Source organism: Lingula anatina, chromosome 7, assembly GCF_051362555.1.
Source record: "Lingula anatina isolate TDL-2025a chromosome 7, LinAna3.0, whole genome shotgun sequence".
In the NCBI taxonomy this organism is placed as follows: Eukaryota; Metazoa; Brachiopoda; class Lingulata; order Lingulida; family Lingulidae; genus Lingula; species Lingula anatina.
The window spans coordinates 231,288-252,698 of record NC_141773.1 but is presented as its reverse complement, the minus strand read 5'-3'; the positions used below and the strand labels follow the sequence as shown (position 1 = coordinate 252,698).

Below are 21,411 nucleotides of genomic sequence, written 5' to 3'. Positions count from 1 at the left end.
AATAACTGCACTGCTTCCAGGAACACTGGTTGAGAAATATCAGCTTACTTTGTCTTTTTGCCATCTATGTATCATTTTGTGTGTGTGTGAGTGTGCACATGTGTATGTGTGTGTGTGTACGTGTGTATGTGTGAGTGTGCACATGTGTGTGTGTGTGAGTGTGTATGTGTGAGTGTGCACATGTGTGTATGTGTGAGTGTGCACATGTGTGTATGTGTGAGTGTGCACATGTGTGTGTGTGTGAGTGTGCACATGTGTGTATGTGTGAGTGTGCACATGTGTGTATGTGTGAGTGTGCACATGTGTGTGTGTGAGTGTGCACATGTGTGTGTGTGTGAGTGTGCACATGTGTGTGTGTGAGTGTGCACATGTGTGTGTGTGAGTGTGCACATGTGTGTATGTGTGAGTGTGCACATGTGTGTGTGTGTGCACATGTGTGTGTGTGTGAGTGTGCACATGTGTGTGTGTGTGAGTGTGCACATGTGTGTGTGTGTGCACATGTGTGTATGTGTGAGTGTGCACATGTGTGTATGTGTGAGTGTGCACATGTGTGTGTGTGTGAGTGTGCACATGTGTGTGTGTGAGTGTGCACATGTGTGTGTGTGAGTGTGCACATGTGTGTATGTGTGAGTGTGCACATGTGTGTGTGTGTGCACATGTGTGTGTGTGTGAGTGTGCACATGTGTGTGTGTGTGAGTGTGCACATGTGTGTGTGTGTGTGCACATGTGTGTGTGTGTGAGTGTGCACATGTGTGTGTGTGTGAGTGTGCACATGTGTGTATGTGTGTGTGAGTGTGCACATGTGTGTATGTGTGAGTGTGCACATGTGTGTGTGAGTGTGCACATGTGTGTGTGTGTGAGTGTGCACATGTGTGTGTGTGTGAGTGTGTGTGTGTGTGTGTGTGCACATGTGTGTGTGTGTGAGTGTGTATGTGTGAGTGTGCACATGTGTGTGTGTGAGTGTGCACATGTGTGTGTGTGTGAGTGTGCACATGTGTGTGAGTGTGCACATGTGTGTGTGTGTGAGTGTGCACATGTGTGTGTGTGTGAGTGTGCACATGTGTGTATGTGTGAGTGTGCACATGTGTGTGTGTGTGAGTGTGCACATGTGTGTGTGTGTGAGTGTGCACATGTGTGTGTGTGTGAGTGTGCACATGTGTGTGTGTGAGTGTGTGAGTGTGCATGTGTGAGTGTGCACATGTGTGTGTGTGTGAGTGTGCACATGTGTGTGTGTGTGAGTGTGCACATGTGTGTATGTGTGAGTGTGCACATGTGTGTGTGTGTGAGTGTGCACATGTGTGCGTGTGTGAGTGTGCACATGTGTGTATGTGTGAGTGTGCACATGTGTGTATGTGTGAGTGTGCACATGTGTGTGTGTGTGAGTGTGCACATGTGTGTGTGTGTGAGTGTGCACATGTGTGTGTGTGAGTGTGTGAGTGTGCATGTGTGAGTGGGCACATGTGTGTGTGTGTGAGTGTGCACATGTGTGTGTGTGTGAGTGTGCACATGTGTGTGTGTGTGAGTGTGCACATGTGTGTGTGTGTGAGTGTGCACATGTGTGTGTGTGAGTGTGTGAGTGTGCATGTGTGAGTGTGCACATGTGTGCGTGTGTGAGTGTGCACATGTGTGTATGTGTGAGTGTGCACATGTGGGTGTGTGTGAGTGTGCACATGTGTGTGTGTGTGAGTGTGCACATGTGTGTGTGTGTGAGTGTGCACATGTGTGTGTGTGTGAGTGTGCACATGTGTGTGTGTGTGAGTGTGCACATGTGTGTGTGTGTGAGTGTGCACATGTGTGTGTGTGTGTGAGTGTGCACATGTGTATGTGTGTGAGTGTGCACATGTGTGTGTGAACACATGTATGTTTGTGTGTGTGTGTGTGTACTTGCTTGTGAACTGACTTTTTAACATAAATAAAAGGGGGTATTCTAGCACCTGACTCCACCCCCCACCCCCACCTACACCCACCCACCCACCCTAGGGCCTCTTCTGGAAATTGAAAATAATTTTTTTAATCCATGCTGAACAGAGGCCATTTTGGTGGGAAAATAACAGGTTTAACTGCAGAATTGAAATGTTATCAGGTGTTGCCATCACAACTGTACTTGAAGAAAGTCAAATGTTATCTACAGTTTTCACCTTTTTCCTCTTTGGTATAAAGTGTGACAGGCACTGCTTCAGACAGGTCTGTTTAATAGACAGAATAAGCACGCTGATGTAAGGAAAGTACACTACTACAGCAGTGTGAACACAATGTAGATTTCAGTACTTTTCCTTTTAAAACAGCATAGACTACACATTTTCATTCCATCAAAAACACTGCACTTAACTGACAATTTTAGATCAATCTAATTATTTCAGTAAACTAGATCGTCTAACACTTATAACTAGGAGATAGGGCTAAGCTTGAGACATTTTACAACTTATTCTAACATATATAATATGTTAAATATCTGCTGTTATATACATCATTCAATTCAAATTAATTACAAAACTCAATAAAATAAAATTGTGGTATGTCAAAGAAATTCTGCAAATGTCAATTCACTAGTAACACTGTGCTGAGTCAAATGATATGAAATAAAATGATCAAAAATTTCTTTATCTCCCCAGCTTGGTTTCTCAGAATGTGCACCATTGTAGAACATTAAGTATTGAATATTGTCACCCGTCCCAGACATTACGACAGCTGAGCGCCACATCTGCTCTAGGAAAGATAAGATTGTGACAGAAAACCATGGAGAACAGGCACCAGCAGGTTCTTCAATAATACAACTTGACAGTCACATGTGGATGAACATTACGACTTCAAATTTCAACAGACTTTAAGTTGTTTAAAAATTCATCAGCTGCCTGTGTTGCTTTGTTCTTAATGTTGTCACTGCAGGTAATAATGTATAATGAAGACAGAAATTGGGGGGGGGGGGGCAGAAACAATAACACAGAGAAAACTAATTATTAATTTTGATTTGGTAACTCTCTTCACAAACCCTACAGATAAGAATGCAACTGGTGGATGATATGTTCAGATAAGAAACATAAACACACACAGACACAGACACACACGGATACAGACACACTAGCACCTATATCTACATAATATCCCAAAAGCAGTCTCACAAAGGTACACAAGCACTCAATTCATGTTCCAGCCATCTCTGCTCTGCCAAATTCCTATTATTTCTGATCAAAATTTGAGATCACCAAAGAAATAGCTCAAATTCTGACACGGAATTGATTTTCCAATTACTCCAGAGTTGAATTAGAGCTGGTATTGACAGTTTGGATCAGGGGTACAAAACTCTGGACTGGGGCAATACTGGGGTAATACTGGGATAATACAGGTGTCAGTACTGGGACAATACTGGGACAATACAGGGGTAATACTGAGATAATACAGGTGTCAGTACTGGGACAATACTTGGATAATACAGGTGTCAGTACTGGGACAATACTGGGACAATACAGGTGTCAGTACAGGGACAATACTGGGATAATACAGGTGTCAATACTGGGACAATACGGGTGTCAGTACTGGGACAATACTGGGATAATACGGGTGTCAGTGCTGGAACAATACTTGGACAATACGGGTGTCAGTGATGGAACAATACTGGGATAATACAGGTGTCAGTGCTGGGACAATACTGGGATAATACAGGTGTCAGTACTGGGACAATACTGGGAAAAAACTAGTATCAGTACTGGGACAATACTGGGATAATAGGTGTCAGTACTGGGACAATACTGGTGTCAGTACTGGGACAACACAGGTGTCGGTACTGGGACAATACTTGGATAATACAGGTGTCAGTACTGGGACAATACTGGGATATTACTGGTGTCAGTACTGGGACAATACTTGGATAATACAGATGTTAGTACTGGGACATACTGGGATAATACAAGTGTCAGTACCGGAACAATTCTGGGACAATACAGGAAGGGACTATTAAAAAAAGGATATTATTCCAGAAATTTGAATAAATTTGTTTCCCTCTTAAACTGATGGGACTATGAAGACTATGTTTTCACAGCACAATGAACTGGAAAATGAGGAACATACCGTGACAAATTTGTTTGCTGTTTTCATGTTGTTCAATCAATAATTACATGAAAATTGTCTCTTTTATCTAGTATCACGTCTGTAAAACACACTGCTATTTTGAGGACACATAACAAAAATGGGTAAAATTACATTAAATGAACATGTAAGGTCATCGCTTTTATTGATCTGTTCATCAAAATTAATGGAAACCATCTCAAATTTAATTCTCTAAATGATAAAGAGGAAAACCAATTTAAGGTATAGTAGGCAGGATAGGATTAGAATAAAACAAGTTTTGAAGCTGATTTATACATCACATGGTTCATCTGTAATATGAATTGGAGTTGTTTTTTTTTCCTCTTCAGTGGCTATGGTACAAGTATGTGTAGCACTTGGTCAAAACATTTATGCTAACAGCATAGGTCTAGAAATAAATGCTTCAAAAAGTTGGGCCACAACTTAAATTCCATAAGGATTTCAACCCCCAAAACCATAAAGCTCGTGTATTATTCAATAACAACCCAGAGGCCATTAGAGCTACTGTTCCCACTGGGGTATTGTTCAATAATTCAATCTGGGTGAACACCGACAATGGATGACCAAACAGGAAGGGGAAAGAAGTATTATAAGATTTCATATTGTAACGACCACTAAATAAATATAATTGATTGATTTGCAACTGTTATACTTGGCTTCCGCAGATACAGCACTACAGCAGGTGCTTTTACACACATAGTTTCAGTCATTGTCTGACATGCCTCCTTGAGCAGCTAGGGGGTAATTAACTATTGTGTGCTGGTTAAAATGATCCCAATGATTGCACTTTTATGAGAATCTCCTGCAGCTTGAACCAACCCAGGCAACTAGTACAATTTGTAAATCTGAATGCACCCTAATAGTTACTAGTATACTCCACCTTTATGTGGATGTCATGCTGATTTTACCCAAAGTAAAAAATGCCACATTTTACACAGATACTAAATGTATACAAGTGGCATAATACAGCATTACACTGGACTGAATTCATCAGATTTTTTTCATGTCTTGAAGTTAAAACAAACTTTCGTCTTCAGTTCAAATTATAGCTATGATGTGAAGAGGCATTTAGCTACCAGTACAGTGTGGGTAAACTGGTGTAACAGTAGCTGTAGATAATTGAATTAAACCACAGCAGTTACCCTCTCTAGCAAGTACTTCCACACAGATAGCAGGTTTGGCACAAGTTGTGTGGTGTCAGTTAACAGGGGTGAACACACACACACAGCACTGGTAACAAGATCTACACCTTGGGGTCAATGAGGGCACTATGCTGGGGGGGGAAGAGAAGGGGGTTAAAAAGAGAAAAGCCGTGCCAATTTTGTGTGTTTAGAAACGGGGGATGAAGTGAATGCAAAGTTTGAACCATCATATAACTTCTTTGCCTTGCTTCACATAAAGCAACTGGATTGAAGACAATTCAAGATCACACATGCTTATAATTTGATTTTAAAAGAATTAATGATGATTATTGTGCATTAAATTGCAGAGTGTTCTGATTTATGAACTAAGTATAAATATCTTGGATATCATAAACGAGAGAGAGAGAAAGAGAGAGACCCTTACAATATATACAGTATCTTCACTATTTGACATTTTAACAAAAAAGCACCAGGGACTTTCTCGACCCCTCTTCACACATAACACTGAGGAAATCCTCAGACAGAAGCACAATTAGCATCCTTGTAGAAGTTGAAGTGCTAGCGTAGTCAACATTCAGTCACCACACAATAAGTGGTGTCACCTGATCTAAACCACAGTGTCAAGAGAGGTCAGACCACAGGAAGACTCAGAGCTAAGAAAACACCTCTCATACAGGGCTTGCTCAGTACCAAATTGATCCAAGGACTAACTTAGCTGCAGATCAAATATGGCAGGACCAACTTGAAACCATGCTCAGACTTTATAACTCTGTCCCTGCTGGGATGATGCACATAGGAGGTGAGGAATCCATTGTCAAGTGGACGCCATACTTTATCTTCAGATCAGAGTCACTGAATCAACTTGGTTGTGACCAGACCCTCTACCACTGATAACACACAGTATACAAGACAGCAAGTGCTACTGTTCCTAGCTACATCTTCCATGTGACAAGCCAAGTCAACTGGTACTGTGTATACAATAAACCATTTTTTAGATCAATTTCAATAAAAAAAGCTTAATTTATTATATAAACAAAAAGAAATTAAGAGAAACAAAGATCACAACAAAGTGTATTAAAATAATAATTCTCAATAAACAAATAAAATCTAGGGTCTTATGTTTGTTATCAATCAACTAGGAATAAAATGGGAAAATGATCCTACATAAAAGTACTTTTTCGATAGCATGGCCATTGAACTAAAGGGTTTCTGGGCTGGTTTTCAATCTTTCGGTCACAAACCTTTTAGTTGAAATAATGAATGGAAACTTTGTAGTGCTGTGACATTCCTTTCACCATTATCATGGAAATCAGTAGAATTCTGGACTCAATTCAGTTAGTCTTTAAATTATTTTATTTGTACCTTCCAAGGTTCTTGATTCAACTACATCAATGTGAACCGCAATTCTTATTTTCAAAATTCAACTGCCAAAATTCAATTTTCTGTGTAACGTGTTTAGGGTCACATTTTATTGATTCTGATGCAAAGTTCCTATTTAAAAGAACAGTAGTGTTATAAAGCCAAGTTGCTACTGATTGCCAGTATGTGACTTCAAAATGCCATATTAAAAACATCTCAAATGCATTAGCTGTTAAAAAGCATAGAGGCAAATAATGACAAAAATATTAAAATACATCAACATTAACTGTAATTCCTGTTTTCAAAATCTACTAGTACTAAAATTCAGTCTTTGTCTATGTCATTTGCTATTAATCCTAAAGCAAAATGTCACTATTTAGACAGAAATTTGAATTTTTCAACTTTAACAATTCATTTTTTATATATTTGTACATCAGACAACAAGGAATGACATTTAACAGTTATGTCTGACTTAATAAGCTGTTCCAGTTACCTCCCTCCTTTTGTCTGTTAAAATTTAAACTGTACTTAGTACTATATATACAAGTGAAAGACAGTCCATATTCCACAGTAGCTACATGTCAGTAACAGTTAACTTTCTCTTCTTACTCCCATTTTCAAACCCTTTGAACCAATATACACTGCCATTAAAATGAAATACACTTAAAATACCCTGCCTTCTTCAAAGGTTCCACTGCCTTTTCCTCTAGAATTCAAAATAACATTTACTAATTTAACATTTTAAATCTGCTTTATTTCCTGGTTCCTATTGTAATAATTTCCTCAAACGTTAACTGTCAGAGAGGTTTTTAAGTGTACAGGTATTGGTAATCCAGTCTCATTAGGACTCTTGACTGACACTTAACGGCTGTTCAAGGTCCTTTAACTCCACAGTACACCTCTGTGGCAAACCTTTTCATAAATATTCTTTTATACTCATTTTGGTCCAGCAATCTGTTTGGAACTATGAAATTAACTCTCAACTTCTGTAAGGGTGGGTGGACTAAAACACATCTGCATAAGAAAATAAAAAAACGAAATATTTCTTTCAAAATCTAAAGATGCGTGTAACAATCCACCATGTTGACTTACAAAATAAACAGGTGAAATAACCATTTTTGTTCTCATCCAAAAATGTGACTTCTGAACCAGCTGAAAAAACAGGCTATATCACATACCAGGGTCATTAGACTAAATGATTTGGAAAGAAAAGCAACTTAACGGCTGGAAATAAACTGTTTTATTCTCAAAGGTCAGTATGCATGGAAATAATTACTAGACCCAAAGGTCAGAGTTTATAAACTGTTATCTTAAAAATTCCATCTCAAAAACTTAAAACAACCATCTCAACTGCTTTAGCCTCATTTAAAATTCCGAAAACCCATTTATGTCACCTGACACGTTCAACTGTAGCAAATTTTGGATTAAAGCTAATCTTCTCTTTCAACTTGATTAATCCAAGCGAGAGGGAGATCCATATTTCAGCCTCTCTGGGCTCAGTCAACCTTCTGCATCCAAATTTTATTCCTCAGCATGACGATAAGAAGAAAAGATGAAGCAAATACTTTCAATCCATGCATATTGACACAATAGTGAATTCACAAGGTGTCTTCAAGCATTTTACTTCCATAGATTTATGACTGTCTGTCTGATATAATACCAGATATCATAGCCTTCCATTATACATAAACTTCTCCGTCTTCATACAGAGACATCACTGTTCTTTATCGTGTACAGAATGTTGTTTCATATTGTTATAAAAGACAATTGTACTCTGCAGGTTTTCTAACTCATAGGGCACAAGTTCATGGATGAATTTTTACTCCATGTATTTAGAAATCTTGTCAGGCCCACAGTCAGCAATTTCAAAAAGGGGGGGTCTTTTTCTGAAAAAGTGGACCTTTACCATGAAACCTAAATAAAACTTTACTCAAAGGGGGGGGGGGGGGGGGGGGAGGGGCGGCTATTCTCTGCAAAAAGGGGGAAAAGAATATGTCTAAGGACAGGGATTCACAATGGTTTACTTGATAACTATGACATATGTGCTCAGATGGTGATAAAAGTTTTTGTGACCACTTTCTATTGACAAGACTTGTTCTCTACTTTACTGTCTGTTCCCTATCATGATATGAGGCACATTTACACACTGTGACAAGACTTGTTCTCTACTGTCTGTTCCCTATCATGATATGAGGCACATTTACACATTGTGACAAGACTTGTTCTCTACTGTCTGTTCCCTATCATGATATGAGGCACATTTACACACTGTGACAAGACTTGTTCTCTACTGTCTGTTCCCTATCATGATATGAGGCACATTTACACACTGTGACAAGACTTGTTCTCTACTGTCTGTTCCCTATCATGATATGAGGCACATTTACACACTGTGACAAGACTTGTTCTCTACTGTCTGTTCCCTATCATGATATATGGCACATTTACACACTGTGACAAGACTTGTTCTCTACTGTCTGTTCCCTATCATGCTATGAGGCACATTTACACACTGTGACAAGACTTGTTCTCTACTGTCTGTTCCCTATCATGATATGAGGCACATTTACACACTGTGACAAGACTTGTTCTCTACTGTCTGTTCCCTATCATGATATGAGGCACATTTACACACTGTTGAAATGAAAGCTATAATGGTTAAATTCATCCATGAACTTGTGCCCTATGAGTTAGAAAACCTGCAGAGTACAATTGTTGTTTACCTCAAAGAGTAAACAAACACAAAAATGTTTATTTGTTATTTCTTATCAATCATAATTCAACTTAATAGATAAAGAGAAAGAAAATGTAATTCATCACTTCATCTTTGCCACCGAACAGCAACTGCCCCAAAAAGTACTGTCCACTTCACCAAGTTGTTCTAATTATTCTGTCTCTTTTTACACCTGCCTTCAGGCTTACTCTCATCTGGTCAGAGTAAAAAAAATCATGACAAGAAAATAATGTTTTATAAGAATTCATATGTTTTTGTTTTATTTCTCTCTCCAATACAAGTTCTGTCAGAAAGAGAGTTTCAAACCTAATTTTGGACATAACTTGCCTTGCTACACTTTAAAACTTAACCTCTTTCTTGTTTGCCCCCCCCCCCCCCCCCCCCAAAAAAAAAAAAAAAAAACTTCATAATTCTGCCTCCTTCAAGAGATAATCAGCTGGTCGGGACTTCAGTGTCATCCAATCTATCATGGATCCAGGACTTGGAAAAACAGGCAGCAATAACAAGACAGTTTAGCATGTTAAGTATGGGGAAATAATGAGCCATGACTTGACCTGTAATATAAAGTCAGTCAGCCAAGAAGACAAACCAGTACATGGACTTCCAGCACAGTAACATCATTTCCTTGATCAATAACTCAAGACAAGAACATCACGCTAATCCATAATACAATCTAAGCTGGGGTGAGAGTTTGGATTAATGTTCAAAACTAAGTACTTTTTTTTTGTTTTCTCTTCTTCCTCTCTCTCTCTCTCTTTCACTCACATACACAAGACACACACACACACACCAATACATGACAAACTAGATGCTATCAAGGTGTTATAACATGCGCCGTTATTTAGATGATATCACCCCAATCACTATTACACCAACTTGATCCCCTTTTTATGAAAAGTGAAGAGAGAGAGAGAGAGAGAGAGAGAGGGAGAGAGAGAGAGAGAGAGTTAGTTACAAAATCTCTGAGCCAAGAGAATTCACATCTGGAGACCACTATTACATCATTCCGTTGATTGACGACTCATTAAAACACAATATTTCAGTGATTAAAAATTAATGAAAGTTGTTCATCAAATGTCGACAGTGCAATACCAGGCAGTAGATCATTGTGAAGCTTTTTAATTAAGGAGAACTACAACTGGGAATGTGCAAATAATGTCATACATAGTTAATTATAAGACTGTTTAAGTCAGACACGTGGCTTAAATAAAGAAATATTTCACAATTATGTATGTTTGCTCAGAAGTGGTGGATTATATTTTCCTATGTTATGTTGCGTAAGTATTATATGAAGTAATGTTGAAAAATCTGAAAATCTCTTTGTTTTTATATCAGAAAATAAATTTTGACAGTAACTTGAAATGATAAGTCTTCAAAATCAATCAAGTATTTCAAATAAGTCAGGTGAATGTAATTCTGGAGTAAAAACTATACTGTAACTGGAATCATTATGGACAGGATTGACAAAAAAAAAATGAACATTAAAAAAAACTTTAAACTCAAGCGAGTCTGTTGTAAATTCTTCCTTTGATTTATTCTACCGATAATCTTTTAGCATTTTTATTTGTCCAGTAGTAGACCACATCTAAAACATCCAGAAAAAAATTCTGTTGGCTCTTATCTTTTGGGGCACTTTTATTTCAGCCTCTGAAAACAGACCTCGACAAAGTCACAATCACACTTTTATTCATCTTCTCTGGTTCTGGGAATCAATTTCCCAATTGCTTTGAATAGCCTAATTGAAAACCAATAATTTTTCATAAATCTAATGGTAATTGGTGCTAAACTGGGCAGTTTTGATAGCAGCCCACCTCTGCCTGCAGTTATCAAGTTTTTCATTCAGTGAACGACATTTGATTGATGGCAGATTATTAACTGTTGCATAATTCATTAAGCAGGCTGTGATTACCGCGTGATGATTGCAAATTAATTTGGTAGTACAGTTAGAAATATTATAAAGCAGGGAAAGCAAAGAACATGTTCAATAGGAAGGTGAGAACACAAGGAAAGTTTACACACACTTTACTACGTAGTTTTACAGGTAGCTGTCATGTTTATAAAGCAAGGGATGACTGGATGCCCTGTGAAAGAACTAAATGCAGCCTTGTGATATTAAAAATCTTCTTTATAGCTTTCTGCTCAATGGAAGTCTAAAACTGTTAAAATGTGTATGTAAAACAAACAAAATATGTATTTTCTTATTTTAATGTCATCTCATTTAGCCATCTGTAAATTTGATATCCAATTGCATTAGTGTAAACTAGCAAAGTTAACTTGCAGAACTGTGCAGGGTTCCAGCATATGTATTCCTGAACACGATCCAATAATACACACGTCATATTACAATTATAATGATCAGTAGATATTATGAACACAAGGATAAGGATGCCAAATGAAATATGGAATGGGAAATAAATGGCATGTAATTAAATTTCCAGGCGAGCAGGGACATCAACACGGTTCTAAAGAAGAAGAATTCTGCACTAGTTATATAGCCTCTAACTTAACTTGTGCATGTTCAAAAACAGTATTTTTCACATTTTTTCTACATTAAGGGATAATAAGTTTAAACCTGGCTTTCACACGGTGCTGGGCACATCAAGTCTCTACACTGATCAGCCAGACCATCCTAGCATAGCTTATAACTGTAGACAACTGAACTGAAGAATGAAATGTATTTTGTCTGCTTTTGTCATGTCCCCAGGGTGGACATAAGAAATACATTGCTCAGACATTCTCAGATAAACACAGTCTGGAAATATATCACTGCCATAGGGGGAAAAAACATGTAACATCAACAGAGCTTGATGACCAAAAGCAAAACATTCACTGTCTTTACATACTACAGTCTAAACTATCAGAAAAAAAAAAATACTCTAACTAGGAAAACTAATAGCCCATTCACATTAGAACGTTAACCGCGGTCGAGTTTACTCCAATTAAACCGCGGTCAACCAAACCGCGTCCAAACCGCGTTCACACTGATACCGGCAGCTATCAGTAGTGGTAGAATCTCAGCAAGTGTACCTCCTGTTAAGCATGTGCTCTTATTAGAATCTGTGAAACATGCGGGAGCTCAAATGATGATGCACTTGTGCGCATGCACTTCATATGTAGACATCCGGTATTGGCCGCAGTCAGGAGTTTATTCCGATTATACCCACCTGCCGATCTGGGTTTATTTCGACCGCGGCAAGGGCTACACTGTCCGTTCACATTAGAAAAGTAGCTTGGGACAATATAGACATGATGACCTCTGCTGTACCTAGTCAGTAGCTTGGGACAGTATGAACATGATGACCTCTGCTGTACCTAGTCAGTGGCTTGGGACAACATGGACATGATAACCTCTGCTGTACCTAGTCAGTAGCTTGGGACAATATGGACATGATAACCTCTGCTCTACCTAGTCAGTAGCTTGGGACAGTATGAACATGATGACCTCTGCTCTACCTAGTCAGTAGCTTGGGACAGTATGGACATGATGACCTCTGTTGTACCTAGTCAGTAGCTTGGGACAGTATGGACATGATGACCTCTGCTCTGCCTAGTCAGTAGCTTGGGACAATATGGACATGATGACCTCTGCTGTACCTAGTCAGTAGCTTGGGACAATATGGACATGATGACCTCTGCTGTACCTAGTCAGTAGCTTGGGACAATATGGACATGATGACCTCTGCTGTACCTAGTCAGTAGCTTGGGACAATATGGACATGATAACCTCTGCTGTACCTAGTCAGTAGCTTGGGACAATATGGACATGATGACCTCTGTTATTAATATCAATATTGGCAGAGCTATAAAAATATCAAGTCACGTGATACCCTCAGGCCATTATGGTCCTTAAAGTAAACTCCCTCAGCAATTTACTTTTTTTTAAGTGCTCGCATTTTTGTATCAAAATGACTGCTAAAGCTACTAGTACATGCTTCGATGGTTTGTGACGGGAAGAAATTACAGAAATGGAGATGGATAAAACAATAAAATAATGTTAACCTGGGTGGCAACATGGAAGATGTCATATTGACTAGACAAGATATTTTATTTCCAGTTTTGATTAATTGAAGGGTTATTGTGCATATATATTTTCTTGAAATTGTTTGATTTTTTTTTATCTTTCAATTTTGGGCCATGCATCTGCTTTAGCAAGTGATGTATAGAAATCAATGATAAAGTAAATAAAAAATACTACGAATGTTTTCCATTTTCTTGTCAGAATGCTATTTAGCTTGTTGAATTTTTTATGTCTTAGTTGCAATAATCACTCAAGCAAATTGTCTTGTGAAAAAATATAATAATAAAAAACATATGAAAACCGACAGTCAGTTGTATTGTATAGTTCACGGCTAGGTAGGTAGTTGGGGCAGGGTGAGGATGTGAGGGGGACTGAAGGGGGGGTGAGGGTGTGGGTATGTGCATTGGGTGAGGGTGAGGGTGGCAGTGGGGAAGGGGGTGTATAAGGTGGGGTGAGGGTGAGGGTGGGAATGAAGTGTGGCCGGGGGGGGGGGGGGGGGGGTATATACACTGTACACTGTCTATCATAACAAAGGTTAAAAAGTCTTAAAATGGCCATATAGTCGGCCCAATATGTAAAGGTTACAAGTGTCCCAAATAAAGCATCTTCCATAGTAGAAATACCCAATCATTGTCTTGTAGTTGAAAGTTTTATAAAGTTCTCCCTCGTTGACGGTGGACAGCAGACGTATGTTGTAAAAGTTTTTCCTAGTCACAGGCACAATTCATCTTTATTTTTACTGCCAATCAATAGCAGGGAGACAGCCGTGGGAGTTCCTGGCCCATCGTACTTTAGATACAACCATAACAATTAAAACAATCCTCCTCATACTACAGGGTTCATGATACAAAATAAATCATTTCTGAAGACAGTCGGAGACTTTAAAGATGTTTTTCTACCTCCTAGTACAAGACAGGATGTTTCATTCCTTCATCATTACATGAGACAAGAAAAACCTTTTTCACTGTTTATATTGCATGACTTGGTTTTTTTTTTAGATTGTCATGTCAGGAATCAAAATGATAATTAAGTATTTAACTCATAGTGCAATTTCACACACCAGAATTATATCTGTTAATAAATATATCAAAGTTTTCTAATTTGCTTGGTTTTTTGTATGAAGTTTATCTGTGATAACTTAATAATAAACTTCAGAAAATCTGTTATCACTTGGATGACAAATCTGTTGTCAGCAGCAGAAATATGTACATCTTCAGTTAAGTGTTACTCAGACTAATAAAATGCCTCTAACACCCCATTTCCATAGATTAGATCGACCTACTTTAGATCGACCTAACTCCCTGGGGGTTCACGCTAAATAGCTGTCAGCCGGGCGGACACGAAAGTTAATTACCCCCTTACAGCTTGTAGTAGGCGGGACGGACATTTAAGTCGGATTATCTGAAAGTAATCTAGTGAGACTCCCCGCGGGGATAGATCGATCTAAAATCTATGGGAATAGAGCCTAAACCTAGTTTACAAGTGCTACAAGACAAGTGGCCTCCTATCTTCTGCTAATTTAATATCTGAATCTGGTAGTACGAGCTCCCCATTCAACATTCACTTTATCTGCCAACATTAATCATAAAAGATTCAATATTTATTACCTCAATTTTTTGTCTTTTGACTTGAGACCGATGCTTCATTTTGCTCTTATTTAAATTACTCCTATATCTCTATTCTACTGGTAATCCAATATTCATACAACCAATATATAGTGCTTAAAAATTAATCACCAGTTGCTGAAGATAGCAAGCTCTTCACACTTCATGCTTCGACTCCTGTATGTACATATTTATAGAGCTGAAGCCAGTGGGCGAAAAAATGGAATTTTTACAAAGAAGTTAATCTGTGTGAACAATGTACTGTTCCTTTTTTATTTTTCCAAGACTAATACAAACATGAAAATACAAGCAACCCCTATCAAACATGAAATGACCATTCAATTCTTTCATCAAATGAACTAACAACTACACACTAAAACAACACCCTTCCTAAAAAACAAACACATCTTATTATTAGTTAAAAATTTATTTTATCAAATGACATCAACTGTTAAATGGCACTATTTAATCATCTTTACCTATCCCTCCATTATAACAATAAAACAGTCTATCATACATGCAATGAATTGGTATAATATGTATCAACAATCTTCTGCCATTTTCATATGGAAAATTCTAAGCAAAGTCTCCTTCCATCACCCTGAAATGACTCTTCTCTAACCAGCAAATACTCACTGTCACCCTGAGTCTCATAATACTAGATAACTCTTCTCTTCCCATCAAATACTCACTGTCACCCTGAGTCTCATAATACTAGATAACTCTTCTCTTCCCATCAAATACTCACTGTCACCCTGAGTCTCATAATACTAGATAACTCTTCTCTACCCAGCAAATACTGTCTCATAATACTAGATAATTCTTCTCTACCCAGCAAATACTCACTGTCACCCTGAATCTCATAATACTAGATAACTCTTCTCTACCCATCAAATACTCACTGTCACCCTGAGTCTCATGATACTAGATAACTTTTCTCTTCCCATCAAATACTCATTGTCACCCTGAGTCTCATAATACTAGATAACTCTTCTCTACCCAGCAAATATTCACTGTCACCCTGCATCTCATAATACTAGATAACTCTTCTCTACCCAGCAAATACTCACTGTCACCCTGAGTCTCATAATACTAGATAACTCTTCTCTACCTAGCAAATACTCACTGTTACCCTGAGTCTCATAATACTAGATAACTCTTCTCTACTTAGCAAATACTCACTGTCACCCTGAGTCTCATAATACTAGATAACTCTTCTCTACCCAGTTAATACTCACTGTCACCCTGAGTCTCATAATACTAGATAACTCTTCTCTACCTAGCAAATACTCACTGTCACCCTGAGTCGCACCACATATTAAAACAGCTGGTTTATATCATAAAACTGATGTATTCCTTCTGCATTTTTAACTGGTCTTGTACTTACATATAGTCTATTAAAATAATTTAACTTGATTTCTGATGCAATTTTAAGTGGCTTTCTTAATTGTCTTTTCATTCCTCTTGTAATCATCACAAAAGGAATTAAATTGGCATGAATTACTTTTTTTAATTCAACAGTGTATTATCCAACTTTTGTTTGTGTCATATTCAATCATAATAAATAGCCAGCATATCCTAATATTTCAGAGAACAAATCTAAAACTCTGGTTGCCTTTCAAGTCTCCAGCAATTAAGTGATCCTAGTAGGATGTGCTATCAGACCCGTCCAATCATCTGTCAGGTTGTAAAATTAGGGTAATGAGCCATGTAATTACTTAAATATCATCTGTAACTAAGTGTCACTTCTCATCACTTCACAGCCAAGTATTGCCACTTTATTCCCAGAAATCAAGGCTCCCAGAAAACAGAGGAGCTGCAGTTAAAAGAGGCTGCTTTAAAAAAGACAATGACCTAACACAGACAAAGGCTTCATTCACATGCAATGTCTATTTTCTAAATTCTATTTTCTATTCGCGGTATGTCTTATGATCACGGTCTGTGCCCTGAATATCCCACTGCGTAATTACTGGCAGCATGAGCCAGTTACTATAGGTTACTGTAAGTAACTGGCTCGCGTTGCCAGTAATTACGCCGCGGGATATTCAGGGCACAGACCGTGATCATAAGAAAGCGCGAATAGAAAATAGATTTTTAGAAAATAGACATTCCATGTGAACGAAGCCAAAGATTCCACTGAGCCTAAAGAAAGAGGTGTTTTAGTAAAGCTAGGGCAGGATCTGTTTGCGTTAGTGCAGATATTACTGAGTGTGCACATGCGTGTATCTGTGTGTGTGTGCATGCAATTGTGTGTGTATGTGTATGTATTGTGTGTGTGCATATCTATTGCATATGTGTTTGTTGTAAAACAAGAATAATTACTTTCTTTAATTCTACAACAGACATATTTTAAGTAACAGAAAAAATTCTAATAAAAGCAGAAGTTTTCAAGTTTGAGTTAGATGTCTCACATACAGACCAGGACCAGCCAGTGGTATCATTGCCCTCTGCAGACATAATTCTGATCACAAACAGAATCCAGAGTCATTGCTATCTATACTGAATCACTTGGTGTGTTTTACATTCAAGCCACACAGTTCGTATTCAGTAGGATCTTCAAACTGAGCTCAATTAGTTCTCATTTCCTCAGTAATCAAATTGTCCTCAGATGGGAAGGACAAAAATAACTGCTGTCCTTGTTATTTAAAACTGGATTTCCAACTGGAAAGCTGAGATGTTTGTTTGTTGATCTATTTTAATTTGCTTATTTTACTTTTCAATAATGCATTATTTTTTATTCAAAAGTTACTGTAGTTAAATTTTCTTGATAAGATAACTTGATTCTGATGGACATAATTTTAAGTAAAAGTTTGCCTTTGCTATATACTCAGATCTAATTCAAGACTGGCGGTTTATCAAAAATTAAAGAATGTCATTAAATAATTACTCCTTTACATTTGGAATGACAATCACAGATCAATCAATTACAACTATTTTGTTTAAATAAGAGAAGACTTCAATCCCCTTGAGGTTCAGATTACTGAGGTGATTCTCCTCCGCTGCCAGTAAACTGAGCTTCACACTCAGGGTTACTGTATAGAGAGGGGTCCACTAGCACAACTATATATTTTATATTTCTAATTTTCCGACCACAGCTGTACCATTATAAACCCTAGTCACCAGAGATTTCTCAGAATCGATGTTCTAAGATGTAAAGCTCTTTTATCTCTGATACTACTCGCCTAGAACTGCTAGTCACAGGAAGATAATAAACTTCCTTGGAATACTAAAAGTCATCATAAAAGATATTTATGTTGAGAGAACAGGGAGCATTATGGCAGTCATGCAAGTCGGTGGCTCTCTCAGCTCAGCAACTCCGGGTCCATGTGGTTAAATCTAGGTTGAGAGTGTTTTCCCACTTTTTTACTGTTTGTCAAATCAATTCCAATTATCAATTGGGCAAAAGCAATCAAATGTGTACCCAATTTCCTAAATCAAAGTCAATCATTGACAGAACAGGTGAGAATACAATGCATGCACAGCAGCTAGTTTCAAGGCTGTGGTGAACTTTGGTGACATCCAAGATACTTGGCAAGTCACAATTGTTTGTCAGGAAGCAGGAGAAGATCAAGGAGGCCTCCATCATCTCTTTATGGCATATATAATAGAATTGTGCCATCCCTAACATAGAAGTACAATTCAATTGATCTTTATGTACCAATATTCTAATATTATTTGCTGAGTTGATGTTTTCTGCCCTTTGGTCTAAGTCAAAGTGCCGACTAGTCAATCCAAGCCTTGCAGTATACAGAGTCAGGGCACTTTTACCAAATAACAACAATATTATGATGGATTGTTATCAAAGGGTATTGAAAATACCTTTTCCTGGCATGGAGATTAAAAAGAATTCTTCCTACACATGGATATGGCTGAGCATGACCTGAGGATCCTGCTGCCATCCAGTACTAACTTCTCCAATGAAATATCAATACAATTACTATAGATTGGAGCCGTAACCACAATGATATTACTATAGATTTGATACCAGACTACCACCGTGTTCTACAGGGCGGGATTAACACAAATCTGATTGTCAAGTTACAATAATTTAATCTCTGTGTACGACTTCCCCCCCAGTCCGATTATCACAAATGACAACACAACTGCAGGGCATTTAGTTCTTGTAAAATTTGGGAAAGGAAGGGAAAAGGAAAGGGGTAAGCTTCCTTAACTGAGTATTAAATCCCTGGGCCTGTTAAAGCTAGGGTCTACCCTAGACTGATAACTGACAAAACTCCATAACTGACCACTAACCAGATATTATACTAACAGGGTAACATTTACACCTAGTGCTAGATACATATACTTAAGTAAAGCAGTCTGGAAGATTTTTGATCAAAGCTTTCCCTAGAGAACCGTCTAGCTGTCATTTGGACGGCCATTAGCCTAAAAAACTGCTTGTATTTCCAAAGACAGCCAGTAGATGGCTTATACATTTTGGGTTGGTTGGCTGGGTTTTGCTTGGGTTGGACTCCTTACATGTTCACATTTTGGACTAGCTGTATTGTAAACCCTGGGGACACCACTGTTTGTGATGTCACTTGATGACTTCACTTCAACTTTAAGTTGGTTCAGGATATGAACAGAACCACAGACACTGCACTGGCCAGTCTCCAGGAATGACCTCTTTAAATGGGCACTAGTTAACTAATGGTTAGTTTACACTGAGGCTTAAAACAAGGTAGCAATAGCACAGGTAATAGCCTGCTAAGTGTTCAAGTGGTTTAATTAGTACAGGAGACTTAGTTCTCAGCACCTTTACAATGAAATTAATGTCTGTGTGGATGGTAATTACTTTACCTACGATAACCAGACACATTAATAACTTGGAATAACAAATAAATATGGATGTTTTTCCTTCATTGTCTTCTTTATAGGAACAGGACTAGCTTTTATTTAATGACAACTAAAATCACATCATTAAAAACCAAATTGAAAATAATAATAATAATATAATTATGTATTATTTTCCAGCAGTGGAAAAATCATCAAACTATTCTCTTGTGCTTTGATCCAACATATACTAATTAGAAGAAAACTGCCACCTTAATCTACCTGAATATATTGACAGAAACAGCAATGACTGTATATTATTCATAAAGTAATCATGCTTGCCTTTAAATACTGCAATAATCATGATATAACATCAGTAAATATCTGTCACATATTTTATTTAATAAACACCTATGCATCTAGCATTGAATGATATATAAAGCTCTCTATAGTTTTAATCCTTTCTGACATCCCGACTTCCTGCCAGTAATTCATCTCATCAGCTCCCACCTGAGGAAGCCAGTGTCAGGGTTATCTATGATTACCAAGCTACAAGTACACTAACCTCTTCACTGAAGTGTATAGCAAGTGGCTGCTGAAGACAGACGGTCTGATTATATTCTCAAATATGGTCTACCACACTTTCAGTATCAGTATCAGCAGAGGGTGTAGGTAACATTACCTCCTTAAATACATAGTGTACACAGACATTTGTAGTTCCTAGTTCCTAGTCAATAAAAATCCCAGCTGTTTTTTTTTTTCTTTTTTTAATAATAATAACTATGGCAGTCTCGTTTGTTTTATTTTACAGTATTTTGTGTATCAAACAAAAAGTTTCAACAAGAGAAGTGAAAGTGGGTAAACACAAAAAATTTCCGGTCTTGGCCTTGCTTCAGCGATGCAGTTTAAATATCACCAACAATTTAATGGAGTAAGTAATAAGCTGACACTGGCTTTGCTGGGGACTTCTGTAACAGGCTATGAAACTGTCAGATCACTTGATCTTACTGAGCTGATAATGATTATTGTTGTCATTAATGAATGAATGACTGTCTTAATTAAAACAGCACAGTTTTTAATTAAAATAAAAAAGCAATACTGGAAACAGTCCACTGTGTTTCCACAACCAGCTGTCAGAATATATTTTTAGAAATGCAGAACTTTGTCAGCTTATCAACTTGACCACAACACCGTTTACAAATAAAAACTTAGGTAAAGTTCTTTGCGCTGTCACACTTCTTAAAGTTAGATCTAGTAACAACAACAAAACGAGTAACCCGAAGCCGTTTTAATCCCTGGCTGAAATTGATGAAAATTGACATTATGGAACAAAAGGTATTGTGAGCCGCCGAAATACCGGCCGGTCAATTAAACACAGCAAAGTGATTGCGATCAATTGGGCCATAAAGATCGGTATTGTATGAAACAACACAGTGAAATACTCACCAAAACAAACTTGACAAGTCGCCAAAACTTGGGCTAAGTAGACAACCCATACCAACTTAAAGCCAACCATTGCACGGCTACTTTGTAAGACATGGGGTATTTCTCCAAAGTTGTTTAGAACTTGTAGAATCCACCGCAAAATATTAAATCCCACGACGAGATGTTTACACTAACAACAACCATGCTTTTGAAGTTGTAACACTCTACACCGCAAGAATGCACGCGTAAAAGCAAAGTTGAAATAGACCAATA

General features: G+C 37.8%; 1 protein-coding gene across 2 annotated transcripts in view; it reads right to left on the bottom strand.

The window, feature by feature from the left end:
• LOC106162586 (uncharacterized) overlaps positions 1-21,396 on the bottom strand; it is a 110,088-nt gene extending 88,692 nt beyond the window's left edge. For both annotated transcript variants that reach the window (XM_087017878.1, XM_087017879.1), the window contains exon 1: positions 21,160-21,396. In XM_087017878.1, coding sequence (XP_086874004.1) covers positions 21,160-21,229 — 70 coding nt within the window. In that variant the 5' untranslated portion in view covers positions 21,230-21,396. The remainder of the gene's footprint in view (positions 1-21,159) is intronic.
• Between the last annotated feature and the right edge of the window lie 15 nt (positions 21,397-21,411).